Consider the following 23,297-nt stretch of genomic DNA (forward strand, 5'->3'; position numbering starts at 1 on the left):
CGGTACCTAGAGTGCAGACACATATATAACAGAGAGAGGACTATACAGCACGCGTCCCAACACAGTGAGAGCTGACACGGAACCGTGTCAGCTCACGGGAGGGTGAGTGGGGCCCGTCCAGGTGCAGCGGGGGCCCTCTGAGGTCCTGGAGCATGGCGGGTGTGTTCTGAACCGTTTGGAGAGGCTGGAGGCAGGGCCCCCGCTGCTCAGAGGGCCCGGGCAGTGAAGCTGTGCCACATGCCCCACTATGGAGCCAGGCCCCCAACACAGGGCACGCTTCCTCCCCTTCAGGAGTGAGGCCCGGTGCCGCCTCCAGCACAAGCCGCTTTCCCAGGGGGGGCCAGGTAACAGGCCTGGGTGTCGGGGAGCAGCAGTGCCGGCCTGGCCCCCCTCTGCCCCAGGGCTCCTGATGAGGAAAGTACAGCTGGCCATGTGGGCCAAGGACAGGGCGGTCACTAAGGCAGTGCTGCAGGCGGGTGAGTAGAGAGAAGGGAGAAGGCGGGGCCCGGACGTGGCCTCCCAGGACCCCAGGGTTGCAGCCCGGCACCCGGCCCAGGGTCATGTGGCCACGGCCTCCAGGTAGCTCTGCAGCTTGCGCACGGTGGTCTCATCCAGGGAGAAGAGGTCAAAGTCAAAGGTGGTGTTGGTGACGTTGAAGTGACCAGTCTCCTCGATCAGGTTCACGATCTGCTGCAGCACGTTGCGCTCCCGCAGGGCCATCAGTCTCCGGTGCAGCTCCACCAGCTCATCAGTGTAGGCCTTTGTCGTAGGTGCCCCTCTTAAGGATCTTCTCTGGCTTGCTGCAGGGCTCTGGGCTCCGGCGGCCTGATGCCTTGCTGTTGGGTGGAGGTGGCTTTTTGGGCGGAGGGGGCTCCCGGGTAGGCAGGCAGGAGTCTCCGCTATTGTCGCTCTCGCTGTCACTGAAGCTCAACCTGGAATCCCTCCCTGCATTCGTCTTGCTGGCGGCTTCCTCGCCTGATGAAGAGTCGTCCTCATCAGATTCCTCGGACTGCAGGTCCTCCACCATGGAGCGCAGGGGTCCTTGGCTGTGGTTCTGAGACGGCTCAAAATCCGAATCTGAACTGGAGTCAGAGCTGGAGCTGGAATTGGATGGGCTCGACTGGGTGGACTCAGTCTTGAAGGAGGCCTCATCCTCCGAGTTGGACTCCTCCACTTCCGGGGGCTTTTTGATCTCCCTGGACTCGTTCTCGGCCCTGACTTTCCCCCCTTTGGCGCTGCCCTTGGCCGGCTTTTTGTCCGAGAAGGAGGAAGACGAGGTGCGGGGCGAGGTGCTGGGGGCACTCCTCGACCCCTTGGAGCTGCTCTTCTTCTGCTTTTTGGCGCTGGGCTTCGGTGAGTCGGCAGTGGCCAGCCTCTTGCTGGAAGACTTGGGCGGGGGTGGTGGGGGGGGCCCGCCCTTGGGGGACATGCCCTCCAGTTTGGTCTCCTTCAGGGCCATCTTGGGCTCCTTGAATGCAGCCTTGGGTGGCAGGGCCTTCTCCTCCTTGGGTGGCCGGGCCTCACCCAGCTTCCGCGATGCGTCCTTGGCGCTCCGGGTCTGCTCGCGCTCCGGCTCCTTGGAGGCACCCCAGCTCTCTGAGTCCTTGAGCGGCCGCTCCCGGTGCTCCTTGGTCGCCTTGTGGGCCTTGCAGGCCTTGCTGCTCTCCTTGCTGGCGTCCTTGGAGCCGTGGGACAGTTTGGTCTTCTTGGGGTCAGAGAAGGCAGAGAGTGGAATTGTGGGTAACATGGGGTAGTCGGGGCTGGGCCTGGACACCGTTTCTGCTCCTTCAGGAATTACCATCACCCCGCCGGCCATCAGGAGCTTGTACCGGAACTCCACGGTGGGGTTGTTGAAGGTGAGCTTCTCGCAGCGCAGGTGGCTGACGGGCGGGTTGCCCTCCAGGTTCAGGAATAGATCGTAAGTGAAGCAAACCTTCCTAGGCTCCTCCTTGTTCTTGAAGTACACCTCGATGGGCATGATGAAGCCAGCATACCCCGACTCCTCCACCTTGTAGGGGGGCTCCTTGCATACTGATTGTCCATGGCTGGCGCCCTGCCCTGCCCCCGGGCTCCGCGTCACTCGCCGCAGCCGCAGCTCCAGGCCGCCCTCCCACCTGCCCGCCCGCCAGCCCCGCGGAACCAGAAACCGCCACCAGCCTGGGTCCAGTTTTGTTCTTAACTGGTAAATATAATTTTTTATTTCCTTCATTTGGTGGGCCAGTCTACTGTACTTTATTTTTATTGCACTGTTTTCACTTTGCTCATGGGTGTATATGTATATGTGTATATTCCATTATTTTAATTATTGTTTGCCTGATTTTGTAACTGCCATTTCTCTGGGGTTCATCTTTGGTTTCTCATTTTTGGATATTTGTTTTAATCTCACTTAATACCATAACAAACCACTTGTGGAATATTCATTCCTGACCAGAGATCAAGCCTTGAGCCTTTGGAGTGGGAGCACTGACTCCAAGGCCCTAGACTACCAGAGAACTAACACTAGGGAGTATCAAATAGTGAGAACTCACACAAAGAAAATGACTTGAATACAAGACCAGGCATCACCCAACCACCAGTAGCACCCTGTGCAGGACGCCTCATCTAAACAACAAACAAAACAAAAATACAAACCCAATCATCAGCAGACAGGATTACCACCTCACTCAGCCTTGCCCATCAGAGTAAAAACAAACAAACAAACAAAAACTCAGCACAAATCTCACCCTATACAAAGCTCACACAAACCACTGGACCAACCTGAGGAGAGCAGAAACTAAAAGAAAGAAAGAATTTAACCTTCTTCAAGGAAAGAATTCAACTTTCCTTCAAGCCTGGGAAAAGGAGACCTCAAACAGAATAACTAAACAAATAATGAAAAGGCAGAGAAATATTACACAAATGAAGGAACAAACTAGAAACACAGAAGTCCAAATAAATGAAGAGGAAATAGGCAAATTACCTGAAATAGAATTCAGAATGATAGTAAAGATGATAAAAAACCTTGAAAACAAAATAGAGAAAATCTAAGAATCAATTAACAAATACCTAGAAGAATTAAAGAATAAACACACAGAGACAAACAACACAATTACTGAAAGTAAAAATACTCTAGAAGGAATCAATAGCAGAATATCTGAAGCAGAAGAAAGAATTAGTGAGCTGGAAGATAAAATGGTGGAAATAACTTCTGAAGAGCAGAATAAAGAAAAAAGAATGAAAAGAGCTGAGGACAGTCTCAGAAACCTCTGAGACAATATCAAATGCACCAACATTCAAATTATAGGGGTCCTAGAAGAAGAAGAGAAAAAGAAAGTGTATGAGAAAATTTTTGAAGAGATTATAGTTGAAAATTTCCCCAACATGGAAAAGGAAATAGTCAATCAAGTCCAAGAGGCACAAAGAGTCCCATACAGGATAAACCCAAAGAGAAACACGCCAAGACACATACTAATCAAACTAACAAAGACTAAACACAAAGAAAGAATATTAAAAGCAGCAAGGGAGAAGCAACAAGTAACTTACAAAGGAAATCCCATATGCTTAACAGCTGATCTTTCAGCAGAAACTCTGCAGGCCAGAAGGGAATGTCAGGATATATTTAAAGTACTGAAATGGAAAAATCTACAATCAAGATTACTGTACCCAGCAAGGATCTCATTCAAAATTGATGGAGAAATAAAAAGATTTTCAGACAAACAAAAGTTAAGAGAATTCAGTACCACCAAATCAGCTTTACAACAAAACGTTAAAGGGACTTATATAGTCAAGAAATACAACCAAAGAAAAAAGATGTACAAAATCAAACCAAAACAATTAGAAAATGGCAATAGGAACATATATATCAATAATTACTTTAAATGTAAATGGATTAAATGCTACAACCAAAAGACACAGACTGGCTGAATGGATATAAAAACAAGACCCATATACATGCTGTCTACAAGAAACCCACTTCAGACCTCAAGACACATACAGACTGAAAGTGAGAGAATGGAAAAATATATTCCATGCAAACAGGAAGCAAAAGAAAGATGAAGTAGCAATCCTCTTCCCAGACAAAATAGACCTTAAAATAAAGATTACAAGAGATAAGGATGGACACTACAAAATAATCAAAGCATCATTCCAAGAGGAAGACGTAACAATCATAAATATCTATGTAACCAACATAGGAGCACCTCAATACATAAGACAAACACTAACAGACATAAAAGGAGAAATTGACAGTCACACAATAATAGTAGGAGATTTTAACACCCCACTCACACCAATGGACAGATCATTAAAACAGAAAATTAATAAGGAAACACAAGTCTTAAATGATACATTAGATGAGATGGATCTCATTGATATCTTCAGGACATTCCATCCAAATGCAGATGGAATATACCTTCTTCTCAAGTGCACATGGGACATTCTCCAGGATAGACTACATCTTGGGTCACAAATCAAACCTCAGAAAATTTATGAAAATTGAAATTATATCAAAGCATCTTCTCCAAGCACAATGCTATGAGACTAGATATCAATTACAAGAAAAAAAAGTGCAAGAAACACAAACACATGAAGACTAAACAACACGTTTCTAAATAACCAACAGGTTACTAAAGAAATCAAAAGGGAAACAAAAAAATTCTAGAAACAAATAACAATGAAAACAAAACAACTCATAACCTATGGGATGCAGCAAAAGCAGTTCTAAAAGGGAAGTTTATAGCAATACAATCCTACCTCAAGAGACAAGAAAAATATCGAAGACAACCTAACTTTACACCTAAAACAACGGAAAAAAGAAGAACAAAAATCCCCCAAAATTAGTAGAAGGAAAGAAATCATAAAGATCTGAGCAGAAATAAATGAAAAAAGAAATTAAAGAAACAATAGTAAAGATTAGTAAAACTAAAAGCTGGTTCTTTGAGAAAATAAACAAAATTAACAAGCCTTTAGTAAGACTCATCAAGAACAAAAGAGAGACGAATCAAATCAACAAAATTAGAAATGAAAAAGGAGAAGTTACAGCAGGCAATGGAGAAATACAAAGGATTAGAAGAAGCTATTATGAAAACTCTATGGCAATAAAATGGATAACCTGGAAGAATGTATAGATTCTTAGAAAATTTCAATCTTCCAAGACTGAACCAGGAAGAAATAGAAATTATGAACAACCCAATTACAAACACTGAAATAGAAGCTACGATAAAAAAAATCTCCCAAAAAACAAAAGCCCAGGACCACATGGCTTCACAGGAGCTATCCAACATTCAGAGAAGAGCTAATCCCTACCTTTCCAAAACTCTTTTGAAAAATTGCAGAGGAAGGAACACTTCCAAATTCATTCTACGAGGCCACCATCACCCTAATAACCTAAACCAGGCAAAGACAACACAATTAAAAAAAAACTACAGACCAATGGAACAAGATAGAAAGCCCACAAGTAAACCCATGCACCTATAGGTACCTTATTTTTGACAAGAATATACAATGCAAGAGGCAATAATATACAATGGGGCAAAGACAGCCTCTTCAATAAACGGTGCTGGGAAAACTGGACAGCTACATGTAAAAGAATGAAATTAGAACACTTCCTAACACCATACACAAAGATAACTCAAGATGGATTAAAGTGCTAAATATAAGACCAGAAACTACAAAGCTCTTAGAGGAAAACATAGGCAGAACTCTCGATGACATAAATCAAAGCAAGATCCTCTATGACCCACCTTGGAGAGTAATAGAAATAAAAACAAAAGTAAACAAGTGGGACCTGATTAAACTTAAAAGCTTTTGCACAATGAAGGAAACTATGAGCAAGGTGAAAAGACAGCCTTCAGAATGGGAAAAAAGTAGTAGCAAATGAAGCAACTGACAAAAAATTTATCTCAAAAATATACAAGCAGCTTATGCAGCTCAATTCCAGAAAAATAAATGACCCAATCAAAAAATGGGCCAAAGAACTGAACAGACATTTCTCCAAAGAAGACATACAGATGACTAACAAACACATGAAAAGAGGCTCAACATCACTCATTATCAGAGAAATGCAAATCAGAACCACAATGAAGTACCATCTCACGCCAGTCAGAATGGCTGCTATCAAAAAGTCTATAAACAATAAATGCTGGAGAGGGTACAGAGAAAAGTAAACCCTCTTACACTGTTGGTTGCAGTGTATAGAATGCAAACTAGTACAGCCAGTATGGAAAACAGTGTGGAGATTCCTTAAAAAACTGGAAATAGAACTGCCATACGGCCCAGCAATCCTACTGCTGGGCATACACACCAAGGTAACCAGAATTGAAAGAGACATATGTACCCCAGTGTTCACTGCAGCACTGTTTACAATAGCCAGGACATGGAAGCAACCTAGATGTCCATCAGCAGACGAATGGATAAGAAAACTGTGGTACATATACACAATGGAATATTACTCAGCTATTAAAAAGAATGCATTTGAATCAGTTCTAATGAGGTGGGTGAAACTGGACCCCATGATACAGAGTGAAGTAAGTCAGAAAGAAAAACACCAACACAGTATATTAATGCGTATATATGGAATTTAGAAAGATGGCAATGATGACTCTATATGCGAGACAGCAAAAGAGACACAGATGTAAAGAACAGATTTTTGGACTCTGTGAGAGAAGGTGAGGGTAGGATGATTTGAGAGAATAGCACTGAAACATGTATATTATCATATATGAAACAGATCGCCAGTCCAGGTTTGACACATGAGACAGGGTGCTCAGGGCTGGTGCACTGGGATGACCCTGAGTGATGGGATGGTGAGGGAGGTGGAAGGGTGGTTCAGGATGGGGAACATGTGTACACGCATGGCTGATTCATGTCAATGTATGGCAAAAACCACTACAATATTGTAAAGTAATTAGCCTCCAATTAAAATAAATTAATTTTTTTAAAAAATACTTGATATTACTAAGAGGAAGGGTTCAGACCCACTGCTTAAAAATCAGTCTTCCTGAAAAAATTAGGTTGAGAAGAATCAGGTCACCCTATCCAACAGAAATCGCATTGCCAATCATGGGGTTTCATAAAATGAATAGAGAAAAATGAATATTCATATATTTAGTAGTAAAGATACATAACAGCACCCACGATATAAAAGACAAAGGAAAAATATTTGGAAAAATATATAATTTACCAAATATTATATAATATATATATTCAGAGGTAATAATAATGAGGATTGTGGCAAAAACACTCTTTCATGCCATCATTGAGATATTGCTGGATTCTACCCAAATGAGTCAGAAGACAGAGGCTTAGATAAGCTGTCTTTTATGTTCTCTAATTGAAAGAATCAATTGTATAATTCTAATAATTACTCAATAAGCTGGACTCCTCTGTACATTGGATTATCCTATTGGTTTCAAAGTATGTTATTTACTTTCCACAAGTTCATCAACAGGTGAGATCACAAAATGGATATTTGATATGGAAAGGTTCCTGTATCAAAAGCAAAGTAACACAGACCAACCCAGTTACAGAGTACCTGCTAAGTTCAAAGCTCTATGTGGAGGGTACAACATTCAGTAAAACAATCTCTCCAGCTACAAAGATTACACAGTCAAGTAAGGGAGATTAGACTGTATGCAAATAATTGCAAAACAGGGAATGGTACCTCCAAACAATTATAAGGCACCAGAGATAAAATGAAAAGCCATTAGGAAAAACAAAATATTAATAATATTCTTACAAAGCCATTCAGCATAGATTACCAAGCACTGATGTATCAGGCACTGTGCCAGGCTCTGAGAATTGAAAGATAAATTTAAATAGCCAACACTGATTAGTTATTAATACACTGGGTCAGGCAATGTGTTAAATGCTTTTATACTCTATCTCATTTACTCCTTACAACACAGTTATAAAATAGGTATCATTGTTATCCTTGTTTTACAGAAGTCAAGGTTGAGGAAGGTAAACAATTTATCCAAGGTCTTTCTCAAGGTAAAAGAATAATAGGACAACTGGGGTTAGAACTCCCACTGCCTAGCATCAGAGGCCACAGATTAACCATTATCTCCTGAACTGTCACAAGATTCCCATGATATTTCAGCTCAGTGAAGGACACAGAGAAGAGTAACAGGATTATTTTAACAGGGGTCTGAAAATGCTCCAGTAGGAGGGGGAAGTGCTGAACCACCTGAGAGCATAAAGAAGAAAGCATCACGGTGGAGGTGACATGTGAAATGCATCTTCAAGGCTGAGCAGTGAAAGAACTGAATTCATGGGCAAGTGGGTAAGGGCATTTTCTGTGGAGGGAACAGCAGGTACAAAGTTATAAGAGCATGGTAGTATATAGTATGTGTGGCCCTCTGAAGGTGAACTAATTTATGCTTCATATTGCCTCTTCTCAAAAAAAGTGCCTTTCCTCTTTTTTGAGTCTTATCAATCTCACATTTCCTCACCATCAGCCTCTAAGACATCTCCCTCTCTCCCTCTTCACCCCAACTCTCTCCATCCCTCTCCCTTTACATCCCCCAAAGCCTGAGAATCTGACTGAAAAATTTGAAGAATCCTTAAAGGATGGAGGAGGGGGAAAAGTGGAATGATCAAAGACAAATTTTTGTTCAGCAGGCAGGACGTGGGGATAAGGAGAAAGCTGGAACACATGTTAATAATATTGTCTGCATTACATATCAGTAAGAATCAAAGCTTCGATTAATAGAGCTGACTATAAGACCAACTAGACCATAACTAAAAATAGTTTCATTTTTGAAATTCAAACAGAAATGTAAAAACAAATGTAGGTCGATAATTATCAGAAAAACACAAACCAAAACCAGTGAGACATCATCAAAATGTCTCACTGTCAGAATGGCTATCATCAAAAAGTCTACAAATAATAAATGTGGCAAGGATGTAAAGAAAGGAGAACCCTTGTACACTGCTGGTGGGTATGTAAATTGGTGCAGCCACTATGGAAAACAGTATGGAGGTTCACCAAAAAACTAAAAAATAGAACTATCACATGATCCAGAAATTCCACTCCTAAGTATATATCTGAAAAAAATGATAACACTAATTTGAAAATATATATACACTCCAATGTTCACAGTAGCATTATTTAAAATATCCAAAATATAGAAGCAATCCAAGTGTTTATCAACAGATGAATGAATGGATAAAGATGATGTGATACACACACGCACACAGTGGAATACTACTCAGCCATACAAAAGAATGTAATTTGGCCATTTGCAACAATGCGGATAGAGCTAGAGGATAATTAGACTTAGTGAAATAAGTCAGAGGAAGACAAATATTACATGTTATCACTTCTATGTGAAATCTAAAAAATAAATGAATATTACAGACAGACTCAAAGATAGAAGCATTTGTCACCAGTGGGCAGAGGCAGGGCAAGATAGGGATAGGGAATTAAGAGATACAAACACTTACATATAAAATAAATAAGCAACAAGGATATGTTATACAGCACAGGAAAATATAGCCATTAGTTATTTTATAATAATCTGAAATGGCATATAATTTATAAAAGCATTAAATCACTGTTATATACCTGAAATTAATATAATATTGTAAATCAACTACATTTCAATAAAAAGTTTAAAAATTAAAAAAAAGTACCCTGAAATACTAGATGAAAAAATCAACAAGTAGAACCAGAGACAGAATAAAATACACTCAAAGACAGATTTCATATTTTAGGCTAAAAAGGAGGGAAACAACAGGGTGGACTACAAAGGAAGTAAAAATTTTGATTAAACATAAAAGGACTACATGAAGTTTCTAGAACCTAGATGATAATGATGTAAAATCTTTGAGTTTAGAATAATCGGAATGTAAATACAACTGTAGTAGTCTGTTACTGACTGCTATTAGTTCAGAATAGTGAAAAATAAAACAATAATAAATGCAGTTATCAAACCTTTCTCCTAAAAGACCATTAAGTGAATTTGCTCAAATAGAAGACAAGACAAACTCTCTTATTTAAACAATAGAAAAAAATTTAAGCCACCTTAATACCCACAGCATAATGGAACACTGGGGAACAAATGGAAAGAGCAATGCATCAATAGCTTAATGGCTACATTTTTAGAACTCGCTGGTCTCAATGTCAGCACCTCCAGACTGGTTCCTCTGAAATATGGCAGAATTGTGCCAAAGAAAAATGCAAGAATCCTGCAGCACAGGAGATAACTGGGATACTCCCAGCTTCACTTCCCCTGGGAACACTGCCCTCTCTAACCCATGTAAGAAAATAAGCCAAGTCTTAAGCAAAACAGGAGTGTTAATTCTTCAGGACTAGGTAGGATGAGCCAGGCACTTGATGTGCATTGTCCATCTGACGCTTACAGTAACTCTAAGACAGGTTTGTTATTCTTACTTGACAGATGAAGGAATTAAGACCAAGAGAGGTTAAAAGCACAGTCCAGGACTTCCCTGGTGGTCCAGTGTTTAAGACTCCATGCTTCCATTTGGAGGAAGGGTTTGATGCCTGGTCAGAGAAGTTCCACATGCCACACAGTATGGCCCAAAAAAAAAAAAAAAAAAAAAAAAAACGTAGCCCAGATGAAATAGGTAATAAATGGCAAATCCAAGTTTTAAATCCAACTGTCTGAACGAAACCGTTGCAGTCTCTACTACACCTCCTTCCATTACGGGGCACTGCAGGAGGATCATGTTCCTTAGGGATACCCCAGCTAATGTACAGAGTTCATTTCCAACAACACTCCATTTGGGTCTAATGTACCCTGGGTCCAATCCTAGAGGTAAAGGAAAAGACCCTGGCAATAATCATGATAATGATGATGAATAATTCTACTTCCCTAAAAAGAGAAGTCAGCAATTACAAGACCTGGGACAGAGAAAAGACAGAGAAAGGGAAGGAAGTTAAATAGGGCACACATGATGGAAGATGAAGAAAAACGCATGAAAGTAAAGAGAAGGAGGGTTGAAGAGATAGACAAAGTCCAGTAAAAGAGAAAAATAGAGAAAGAAGTCAAAAGAATGGAAGGGGAAGGATTAAGGAGGTTGAGAGATGGGATATAAGAAAAGGAAATGGGACAAAATTGAAAACAACAGTGAAGATAAGCATTTCTGCCCCACCTTCAATAATGTGGAATTCATGCCCTCCCTGCCACCTCCCCATTTCTGATGCCCTAGAATGAACAGCCATGTGCTCTCAATTATTTATACCTCTGATAAAAGGTTTATGATAATGACATGTGTCCCTGAAGGATCCTCCTTATTAAAAGAACTATTACCACACTAAACAGCACAATGAATTTCATAGTCAGAATAGGTATTTAAATAGAGGAGCATAATTAAAATAAGCAGAAGGATAGGAACGATTCTAACATGTTTAAATTTAGAAATTGGCAATGCTAAATGTTTTTAAAACCTCTGAAGGGAGTTAGGAGAGTAACTTATTTGAAAAATAAAAGACCAATATGTTTAAAAATAAAGGGATATCAATCCAGAGAATGAAAAAAATGATTACACAAATACCCAGAAATCTGCCATGGTGAATTATCATATGTTGAATTGGCTGCATTTTGTTTATATACATACAGAGTATCAAAGCGGTGCCTCAAATCTTAAATCTAAAACAGACTCCAGAGAAGACACACTATAAGATTCCACTAATATGAAGGTGAAGAACAGGCAAAACTAATCTATAGTGATGGAAGTCAGAGCACTAGAGGAGGGCTGAATGGAAGGCAGCATAAGGGAACTTTCTGTGGTGGGAAGAGATGTTGTAAATGCTGTCCAGAATGGTGGCTACCTATGTGTACTGGTAGAACTCATGGGACTGTATGCTGAAAATGGGTACATTTTATCCTAAATAAATTGTATCTCAATAAAGTTGATTAAAATAAAGACTCAAACAATAAAACCCTAAAGGAATAGAGTTTTCTGTGTCCTGATTGTGATGGTGGTTACATGAATCTCTGTCTGTTATAAAATTTCGCAGAACTATAAACTAATGGGAAAATATGAGTGCATGTAAAAACTGGTGACATTCAAATAAGGTCTGCAAGTTTAGTACTATACCAATGTCAATATCCTGCTTTTGATAATGTATTGCATTTATCTAAGATAAGAGTGGGGAAAGCTGGGAAAAGAGTCTTGTGCCATTTTTGTGATTTCTTAAAAGGTAAAAATAATTTCAAAAATATTTTTTAAAAAGAACGTGGTTATATAGTTTGTATTTGTACCATTACCCACCATCAGTTACAAAAGGGTGAGCTTACTATAGGGCAGAATCCTGCAAGGACAAAATTCAGGAAGGTAAATAATTGTTTAAATGTTTCCAAAAACCTGCAGCTGGTCTGAATTCAGAGGGGGAAAGTATATAAATAAACATTACTCTATAGATGAAAAATTCAGAATATAAATGAGCTTTAAAATATAAGTCAATAAGTCAAATAGTAACTATTAGTTCCAAATTTGTGAGCTACAGTGTTACACATGACAAAGGTTTTTGTGTTCAAAAAAAAAATCAGTGTGTACAGAGGACAAGCATGCGAAGAGGCAGCAAGAGGGAGGGTCTGCAAGCCAAGGAGCAAGGCCTTAAGAGAAATCAACCCTGATGGCACAGTAATCTTGAACTTCTAACCTCCAGAACTGTGAGAAAATTAATTTCTGTGGCTTAAGGCACTCAGTCTATGGTATGTTGCTATGGCAGTCCAGAAGATTAATATATTAAACTATAATTTATATTTCATAAAATTTACCTCTTGTAAGTATACACTTCAATGACTTTTCATAAATCTATAGAGTTGTGTAATCATCACCACAACCTAGTTTAGAATATTTCCATCACCCGCTAAAATTCCCTCTCCTACTGCCAGCCCCAGGTAACTATTGATCTGCTTTCTCTGATGTAGTTGCCTTTTTTAGGATTTCAGATAGATGGAAGCATACAATATGAAGTCTTCTGTGTCTGCTTTCTTAGTAAGTTTTTGAGGCTTACCCACATTGTATTAATACTACACATCAGTAGTTTCTTCCTCTTAACGAATGATTTCCATTCCACTGTATGGCTGTACCACATTTTGTTCATCCATTCATCAGCTGATGGACATTTGGGTTGTTCCCTGTTTTGGGCTACATATGTTTCAATTTCTCTTAGAAATATACTTGTAGGAGTAGAATTAACTGAGTCATGTGGTAAGCACATATTTAACTATTTAAGAAACTGCCAACAAGTCTTCCAAAATGGCAATACCATTCTACATTCCCTTCTGTAATATATAAAAGTTTCATCTTCTTAACAGCCTTGCCAACACCTGACATCAGTCTTTTTAAGTTATGGCCATTATAATGGGTGTGTAGTAGTATCTACTCAGGTTTAAGCTCAAAAAGACAATTTTAACTTTGACCTAATAAGAATAAACCACAGGCCTACTACTGCTAAAAAGTTTAACCCTGAGGGGAGGGTCTTAAAATTTTTCTAGTAACTAAACTCTAGTTTTTAGCAAAGAGGGGAGGAAAAACTCTTCTTCAATAAAAGACTCATTTATGAACCTCATTCTTTTTATTCCATAACAGTTTATTCCAAATTTGCAGATTTTTTTTATAAAGTGCCTTTTGAATTTCAGAAGATTAGAGAAACCCATAATATATGATGAAACTGGAAATTTTATCAGTTTAACAAATTTAATGAAGGTAATTTTGTGTTTTAATGATAAATACAGAACATACAGGGAGGAGCCAAGATGGCGGAGGAATAGGACGGAGAGACCACTTTCTCTCCTACAAATTCATCGAAAGAACATTTGAATGCTGAGCAAATTTCACAAAACAACTTCTGATCGCTAGCAGAGGACATCAGGCGCCCAGAAAAGCAGCCCATTGTCTTCGAAGGGAGGTAGGACAAAATATAAACGATAATAAGGGAGTCAAAAGAGCTACGGACGGAGACCCATCCCGGGAAGGGAGTCTTAATAGAGGAAGTTTCCAATCACCAGGAAACCTTCTCACTGGCGGGACTGGGGGAAGTTTTCGGCATTCTAACTGGGAGGAAAAATTAAACAAGGCCCACAGATTACGTGCCTAAAAGCAACTCCCAGCAGAAAAGTACCCCAGACGCCCGTACCCGCCAGCAACAAGCGGGGCGGAACGGAGAGGAGCGGGCGGCATTGCTTAGGGTGAGGACCGGCCCGAAGACCCTGAGAGCAATCGGAGGGAGCTTTTTTAAACTGTGGGATAGCAAGGGACAAAATTAACTGGCCCGAACACACTGCCGGTGGTTCGCAAAACAAAGGGACTGAGAATCTCCAGAGAAGAGCCGGCCCATCCCCGCTGGAGGTAGGAGGCAGGGGGGAGGGGAAAAAGGCAAACTCAGCCCCTGAGAAGCCACCCCCTCCCACACTGCAAACAGGCCTCCGGGTTCTAGCTAAAGACTTCCTGAGACCCGACTGGCGGCGTGCGCTGGGGTCGCAGAGGGGAAAAGCGCGCCGTACCCGGGGAGATTGCGCCCAAGCCTCTGGCTGCCTGAACCGCTCAGGCCGGGGAAGGCACAAAACGCAGGAGCAAAAGAACATACAGTCGGGAATTTGGGATATGAAGTGCTTGATTTCAGGCAAGCCTTTTGATTTCTTCTTTAAAACTAAATAGCTGAATAGTATGTAACTGTGACTTAAAACATGGATTTAAATGGCAATTATTGTGATTACATTATGTCATAATTATATATATTGGTGTCTTTTATGAAATGATTCCCATAGGTTTCAGATAACCTGAAAATTACATAAATCTATGGAAAATTTTTCATTTGACATTTTGGGCATGGTTTGAAGGTATAATATCTGACATATATAATATTTTTAATTGTATTTAATTTATATATACTCATTATATTTTGTAAGATTCCTGATTTGGCTTTAGGCAAAACTTTGAGTGTCTATAGTAGTTTATTGTTCTTTGCCCATCATATGAAATTCTAACTTACTTGATGGCTCCTTGATCACCCTGCAGGAAAATTAAACATTTTGGCTGGTATTGGATAAGAAAGAGAAAAGCAGCCCCTGATATCCAGGAGGCAACCTGACACTATTAGCTGGCTTTGGTGCTGCTACAAGCTCGTCTGCTAACCATGAAAACTTCCAGAAAATACCATTCTCAGAAAAGGCCACTCTGTGACCACAACGGATCAAGATGGAAAAAAGAGAGAGATCAGTCCATAGCTACATCTGAACACAGATAGAACATGAATGTTGTCCAAGCCACAGAATGCCAAATATCCCCCTGTCCTAGGAGTGAGGGTTGCTTATCTCCCAATTACAGATGTAGCCTTATTTCTAGTCTCCTGTCTCCATAAATGAGATTACTTAAGAAACAAAATCTTTTTTTAAAAAATGGGCAAAAGAACTGAATAGACACTTTTCCAAAGAGGAAATACAGAGGGCCAAAAGGCACATGAAAAGACACTCAACATCACTTAATCATCAGGGAAATGCAAAATCACAATAAGATATCAATTCATACCTATCAGAATGACTATGATCACAAAGACAACAAATAACAAGTGTTGGTGAAGATGTGGAGAAAAGTGAACCCTCATATGCTGTTGGTGGGAATGTAAACTAGTACAGCCACTGTGGAAAACAGTATGGAGGGTTTTCAAAAAACTATAAACAGAACTACCATAGGACCCCTGGTGGCTCAGACCATAAAGCCTCTGCCTACAATGCAGGAGACCCAGGTTCGGTTCCCTGGGTCGGTTCTTGCCTGGAAAATCCCATGGACGGAGGAGCCTGGTAGGCTACAGTCCAGGGGGTCACAAAGAGTCGGACATGACTGAGTGACTTCACTTTCAATTTCACTTTTTCACCATAGGACCCAGCAATTCTACTCCTGGATATACATCTGAAAGACAAATGAAAAACACTAATTCGAAAAGATGCATGCACCTCAATGTTCACAGTGACATTATTTACAATCGCCAAGCTATGAAAACAACCCAAGTATCCATCAACAGATGATTGAATAAAGAAGTGGCGGGGGTGTGTGTGTATACTAACCTACTTGATCGCTCCTTGATCTCCCTGCAGGAAAATGTGTGTGTACACACACACACACACACACACGACTACTACTAAGCTATAAAAAAGAATGAAATTTTGTCATTTGCAGCAACATGAATAGCCTTGTAGGGTACTATGACAAGTGATATAAATCAAATAGTGTAGGTGATATCAGTATCACTTATATGTGAAAATCTAAAAAATACAATAAATTAGTGAATATACAAAAAGAAGCAGACTCAGATACAGAGAACAAACCAGTGAAGGGAGGAAAGAGGGATAGACAATAAAATAAGCTACAAGGATATATTGTACAACACAGGGAATATAGCAATATTTTATAATAACTATAAATGGAGTATAACCTTTAAAATTGTGAATCACTATATTGTACACCTGTAACCTATATACTGTACAACTATATTTCAATTTAAAAGATACACAATCATAGCAGTAACCCCACTTTCTGACAGCACCCAATCTAGAGTAAGGCCTCACTTCTTTAAATTCTCTCCAAAATTACCTAACATGAGCCCAAATCTTATAGTAAGTCTTTTCTAACACTTGTTTACTTAGACATCCCACAGTTAATCAGAGTATGTTTTCCCTCACTGCAATGAGTAACAAACCAACTTGTTCCATGAAAAACACACATCAAGGTGACCCAAGAAATCAGGTTATATTTTAAATTGTTATTTTTATATTGTTCAAAGCATAAAGAGCCACATAGTACTACATAAACAATCAGCTCACCATAAACCCCTTATCAACAAATCCAAAGTTATTAAAATTCCAATTCTATGGTCAGTAGTTTTGATTATAATCATTATGTTCACAGTAGATGGAAAAAATGAAATAATATTTTAAATGCATGCATACCCCATAGGATCAACCTTTATCCTGCCACTTACTATAATAGAGTCATTTGCAAAGTAGCAAACAAATTAGGCTAACTAGGAGCTATTGACAAATGAAGAGAAATGAAAGCATACTTGTAGTCTATGTAAAAGATGCTTAACATCCAGATAAAAGTCATTAAAACACATTCAGTCATTTGAGTATTTCTAACTAGTCTGACTTTTTATAAAAGCAGCTAACAATAGCAATGGCAGCATATTATAAACTACTAAATGCCAAACTTCAATCAACAATAAAGCAGTAGGTACCTGATGTAATTAGAAAGAGCCCCAGACAAGGAGACCCAGGGTCTGGGCTTAGTTTTAGGATCAATTTGCCTTTAGTCACAGACTACATGCCACAGACTAAGACTCAAATCTTAGGCACAGACTGCTAAAGGTAAGGGGGTATTAAGCAACCAGCTAGCCGAGTACCGCCTCACAGTCAAGGAAACTGAGGCTCAGAGAGGGAAGGTGACAAAGCCACAATCACAGATATTAGTTAGTTCCAGTGCCTCCAACATGCAGCCTCAGAACACTACCTCTGCCCCAATTCTTGCAAATGGTTCCTCATTTAAAGAATGAGAACAGTCATCCATGTTTGCTGCTTCCTGGGATGTTGCCTGGAACTAACTTGTTGAGTGAATATACGCTTGCTTATATTTAAATGAATTCAACAAAATAACTAGTCTTTGGGCAGTGGGTGCAGTATCAGGCAAAATTGTGTTTGGCTACTTGCATAAATCCTCCCAGTGGCAAGGGTTTTAAAAGCACATGGTTTAGTCACTAGGTCATGTTCTACTCTTACAACCCCATGGACTCCTGCCAGGCTCCTCTGTCCGTGGGACGCTCCAGAAAAGAATTCTGGAGAGTGTTGCCATTTCTTTCTCCAGGGGATCTTCCTGACCCAGGAATCGAACCTGGGTCTCCTGCATTGCAAAGAGAACCAATTCTCAGTTGGTTCTTTACCAACTGAGCTACAAGGGAAGCTTAAAAACATGTTAGGGCTGTGTTTCTCAATGGGCATGGTATTTGCGTTTTAGGTAGAATATTCTCCCCAGTTGTGGGGTTGCCCTCCCAAAGTTGCAGGATGTAAAATACAAGGCTGGGTCCCAGCTACCCAAATAGCAGTAGCACTTCTGTGTCAGGTCTGGCCCTAGGGTGAGGCAATTGAAAACATCAAAACTAATGCCAAAAATCCAGGATGAACAAAATACCACCATGTTAAATAAAGACGGAATCAGTACTACTGATTTTCCCTTTTGCCTCAGGCTCTAATACGGCTCAGCATGACACAGTTAACATGCTATTTTGTTCATTCTGAATTTTTGCATTAATTTTAAAGATACTTCATGGGAACTTGAGTAGAATTTGTATCCTACTGTTGTGTGAAAATTGTATAAATCTTAATTATGTTGAATTGGTTCATAGTGCTTTTCAGGTCTGCTATATCCTTCTACTTCTCTGTATAGTCAATCTATTGGCTTTTGAGAGTCTGATATTGAAACTCCAACTAAAAATCTTAATTCATCTAGTTTAAAAAATAATTGCAATATATAGTAGAAGTATATGTAAACTTGTTCTGTATTTTCCCAAGTTTCTTGTAAATGTGTTGTCATATCTCCAAAATTTAAAAAATAAAAAAAAATAAGCAAAAAATTTAAAATTATTTCATTAAAATATTACCTGGCTGATTACTGAGTTTAGGGGCACCCCTTAAATTCTATACTCAAGACAAGTGCCTCACTTGCTTTATCATAGACCAGTTCTCTTCCCGGTCATTGGGACAACTCAAAACACCTCCAGATATTTCCAAAGGTCTCCCTAGGTTGAGAACCTCTAAAATAGGGGTTGATTTTTCTCATTTAATAAGATGTCCAGAGAGACACAGCCCAGGCCTGAAACGGTAGTCACCTGATGCCATTAGGGCCCTAGATTCCCTTTATCTCTGCTGCATTCACAAGATGGTTGCCGTGCCCCGAGGAATTACGTCCTACTTCCAGACAGGAAACACGGCAGGAAAAACATATCAGCTGAGCCTGACACCTTTAATTAGAAAAATCACTTTCCCAAGAGCCCCACCCTCTGGCCACCTGATGCAAAGAGCCGACTCATTGGAAAAGACTCTGATGCTGGGAAAGACTGAAAGCAGGAGGAAGAGGGGATGACAGAGGATGAGATGGTTGGATGGCATCACTGACGCGATGAACATGCATCTGAGCAAGCTCCAGGAGTTGGTGATGGACAGTGAAGCCTGATGTGCTGCAGTCAGTGGGGTTGCAAAGAGTCAGACAGGACTGAGCGACTGAACAACCACGACCACCCTAATAAGCTTTAACTCACGAATCATTAGCTAGAAGTGAGCCAAGTGGCCAGCCTTAGCTGTAGGGAGCCTGGGAACACAAACGCATGTAAGTGGGCACATCTCCAGTCTGAATAAAACTGGCCTTCTCTCCAGGGGAGAGAATAAAGGGGAGAGTGAAGAAAAGATAAAAGAGCTAGAAATGTCTGCCATGAGCATCACAAATGCTGGCTGTTTTGAGTGACTGCAAATAGCATCTTCTCTGCTTATAATCTGAGGGTCTGCCTGAGCAGAATGTTTTCATGGTCACTTTTAGAATTATGGACAGAAACTGGAATATTATCTCAGGTTGCACTCCATAGAGGCAGAGTCTGAAACAGGGGTTTAGGTGTGTTTGATTTATTATTAAGGGCTTACTCTTGGGAGAAACTTGTAAGGGAGAGGAACAGCCAAGGGAAGGGAAATGATCCAAGGGAGGATGCATTCTCATATGAAGTTTTGCCAAGGCTTAATGGACAAGGAGGGCTTCCCTCATGGCTCAGAGAGCAAAGAATCTGTCTGCAATGCAGGAGAGCTGGGTCGATCCCTGGGTTGGGAAGATTCCCCTGCAGGAAGGTATGGCAACCCACTCCAGTATTCTTGTCTGGAGAATTCCATATATAGAGGGGCCTGGTGGGCTACAGTCTATGGGGTCGCAAAGAGTTGGACAAAGCTGAGCAACTAACACTTTACTTTTGTAATGCACAAGGGGCCATGAGCCTAAATCAAGCATGACACAGAACTGTCCCATGTTAAAGAAGCTCAGCCTTTCACCATTGACAAATCAGTCAGCCATTTGCTACCCCATCCTGTGCTGAAGTAAGTGGCCATGGTAACCTCCCAGGTGCACTGTCTGGGTGATGCAATGTCCACTGGCCAGGAACAACACTCCAAGGAAGGGTTACAGGAATGAATTGTTAGCCAAAGCACTTGCTGCACTAGCTGTGAGGGTGGGGTGCCCACTGGGGTTGGGGAGGATCAAGAGCACTTACTACAGATACTAATTTTGATGCACTTTCCAAAAATCTGCCTTTATTTCTACTTTGTATTGTTTGAAAATGTAGCCCTGGATATATTGCTATGATTAAAAGCTGTTGGAAAAACTGATTCGAGTTGAAAGTGTCTCATTTTCAAGAAAAATGGTTAACAGGTGTTGACTTGTTTTGTTAAGCCACAAATGCCAAATCGCTTTATAATTTGCTCTGGGTATTAACCAGGATCCAATTTGTAGTTCACAATCTCATCAGAGCACGTAAATATTTCATAGTCTTAGTGTCTCATTTAAAGCTCAGTGAATATTTAATTGAAGTTGACCAACAAAATAACTGAATTATGTTGCATTTAGTTAGGCCTGAAATGAGCAAGCTCTTCATTTTCTCAAGTAGTTTGAAACTAAAATTATTCCAACTTCATGAAATATTCTACACAATTTTATAAGTAATCAAAAGACTGTAAAATAGACTCAAAAGCACATATTAAATATTGAGAAAAACATGAAATAAAATGAATTTTCAACTTTAAATGCAAGAGAATAGTTTAATATATTGTGGCCTACATTACTTATTAGTTGGTGAATTAAACTATTCTCAATACACTCTTTTTGACATAAGAAGTAACAATAGAATCTTTTCTTTGATGCTTGCAAATTAAATATTCTAGAATGATGATGTGCAAACACCTATAAGATTGATATTAACAGGGAACCATGCGTGAGCCACTCAAGTCAGCCCAGAAAGTGTTTCTTAATCCCAGGTCCAGCATTAAGCCAGGTATATACTAAAAATAATCCAAAAAAGAGAAATATTGAGGACTTCACTGGTAGTCGGGTCCAGAGGTTAAGAATCTGCCTGCCAATGCCAGGGACAAGGGTTCAATCCCTGGTCGGGAAACTAAGATCCCACATGCTACAGAGCAATGAAACCCACGTGCTACAACTTCTGAGCTCACGCACCACCTCTAGAAAGTCTTGCCAAGATCCCACATGATGCAATGGAGATCCCATACAGCCAAATAAATAAATTTTAAAAAAGAGAGAGAGCGAAATATTGGTCCACATTCAAAGTAGAGAAGGTTTCCTAAGAAAGAAGCTTTCCCATGGTCTGTTAAATCTCCATAAGTGTCAGAACTGGACTTCAAAAGAAGTGTGTGCTCTGACCCTAACTTGGATGACACGGGATATGTCACTTCTGCCAAATCTGAAGACATTTTAATTGGAATCAAAGCATTGCCAACCAATCCCCATGTTAAGGCTGCTAAAAACTACCTGGTAAGTTTAGCATACTAATGTTTGAATTCTTTAGTCCTGAGTTAGTTTTTATTTATAGGACCCAAATAATTGAATAACAAATTCTCGGAAAACAGACCATGGGGCCATGGTGACACAGGGCTGTGTGATAAAACAGAGCATATCCACATAGCTGCCTTGTGGGAAACAAGTGGCCACTTTGGGCTTTCTCCCTTTGCTCTTAGTCCCTCTTTAGATATTTAAATGGACTGCCTACTTCAATTGTAAATACACCAGTATATGTGCATGCGTTATGTACACAAACACACAACACAAAAACTTCAGACTGTTGTCTAATAATGGCACCTCTTTCCTTCACTTCTACAATTCTGGCCCTGTCACCCTTGGTCCTCAAGGATGGGGAGCTATAATTAGTATGGAGAAAAGACAAGAAGGCATTTTCCTGTTGCATTCAATGGCACATTCAGAATCACACAAAATTTTTTAGTCAATAGCAATCGCTAAACAAAAGTGACAGTCTGACTAGACCCTTACTGCCTATAGAAGGACACTATCCTGTCAAGGACAGGAGATGAGAGAATGGTTGATAAGCATTCACCAAACGAAAACCCTATATGCAAAACAGAAAAAGAAACTCAGATGTATAGAACAGACTTGTGGACTCTGTGGGAGAAGGCAAGGGTGGGATGTTTCAAGAGAACAGCATCGAAACATGTATATTATCTAGGGTGAAACAGATCACCAGCCCAGGTTGGATGCATGAGACAAGTGCTCGGGCCTGGTGCACTGGGAAGACCCAGAGGGATCGGGTGGAGAGGGAGGTGGGTGGGGGGACCGGGATGGGGAATACATGTAAATCCACGGCTAATTCATTTCAATGTATGACAAAAACCACTGCAATGTTGTAAAGTAATTAGCCTCCAACTAATAAAAATAAATGGAAAAAAAAAAAAAGGAAGGTGATGAACATTAGGCATCCTGCAACCAATGTGCCTAGTCAGAAACAGAATCAGGGATAACTTTTCTTTGTTTACAGTACTCTTATGTCATTTCAGATGAACATTTACATTGAGGACTCATTTTCTCAAATCTACTTAATATTTAGGTACATGTAACATTTTAAGACTGCATGTCTCCCAATGTCACGTGATTTACCTGTTTATCGAAAGCCACCCAAGACGGCATGTCAGTTCCCATTCCTTTAGGAAATACACTGTATTTTGGCTTTATCTTCTGTCCGAGAAGCAGTTCTCCACCTATTCCTGGTTTATCTTCACTCACCAGCATCCTAACATTGTTGCAAAAGCCCCAGTGTTGAGATTTGTGGAATTTCTCTTTTCCCATCTGTGAACACAAGAGACAACCCAAAATGGCCAAAATTATTCTTTCTGCCTTTTCATATTTGTTTTAAAAGGTAAACACATTTCCCATCATTTATTTCTCCCATTACAAAATGCAAATTAGAGTGGCAAATAATTATGATCAATCTTCACCATAAACTTGTGCCTCATTTTAAATTCAATTCATTTTAACAAATTCAAAACCTTGAAAAGCAATAAGAACAAACCCAATGCTCCATGCTATTTAAAACATTTCAAAATAACTATTACTGCAAGTGAACATTTAGGACATTAACTTGCTAATTGGTCTATTCCACTTATTTGCCAAGAATGCAAACAGGGGGGAAAAAAACTTCTCTACTTCAGAGTAAAAAAATGTAACAGTTTTCCCACAGAAATCTAAATATTATCTTCATCAAAATGGAGAATAAAATCTTTTCTTCATTAAAGTAAGTG

General features: G+C 40.1%; 1 protein-coding gene and 1 pseudogene across 1 annotated transcript in view; both read right to left on the bottom strand.

Moving 5' to 3' along the window:
• The window catches only part of EFHC2 (EF-hand domain containing 2), a 220,482-nt gene that overhangs the window by 169,660 nt on the left and 27,525 nt on the right, over positions 1–23,297 (bottom strand). The window contains exon 2 of the mRNA XM_070461814.1: positions 22,657–22,845. Within this exon, the coding sequence (XP_070317915.1) occupies positions 22,657–22,845 (189 nt within the window). The remainder of the gene's footprint in view (positions 1–22,656; positions 22,846–23,297) is intronic.
• On the bottom strand, positions 49–2,209 carry LOC139033111 (protein ENL pseudogene; annotated as a pseudogene).

The sequence above is a fragment of the Odocoileus virginianus genome, chromosome X (assembly GCF_023699985.2).
Source record: "Odocoileus virginianus isolate 20LAN1187 ecotype Illinois chromosome X, Ovbor_1.2, whole genome shotgun sequence".
In the NCBI taxonomy this organism is placed as follows: domain Eukaryota; kingdom Metazoa; phylum Chordata; class Mammalia; order Artiodactyla; family Cervidae; genus Odocoileus; species Odocoileus virginianus.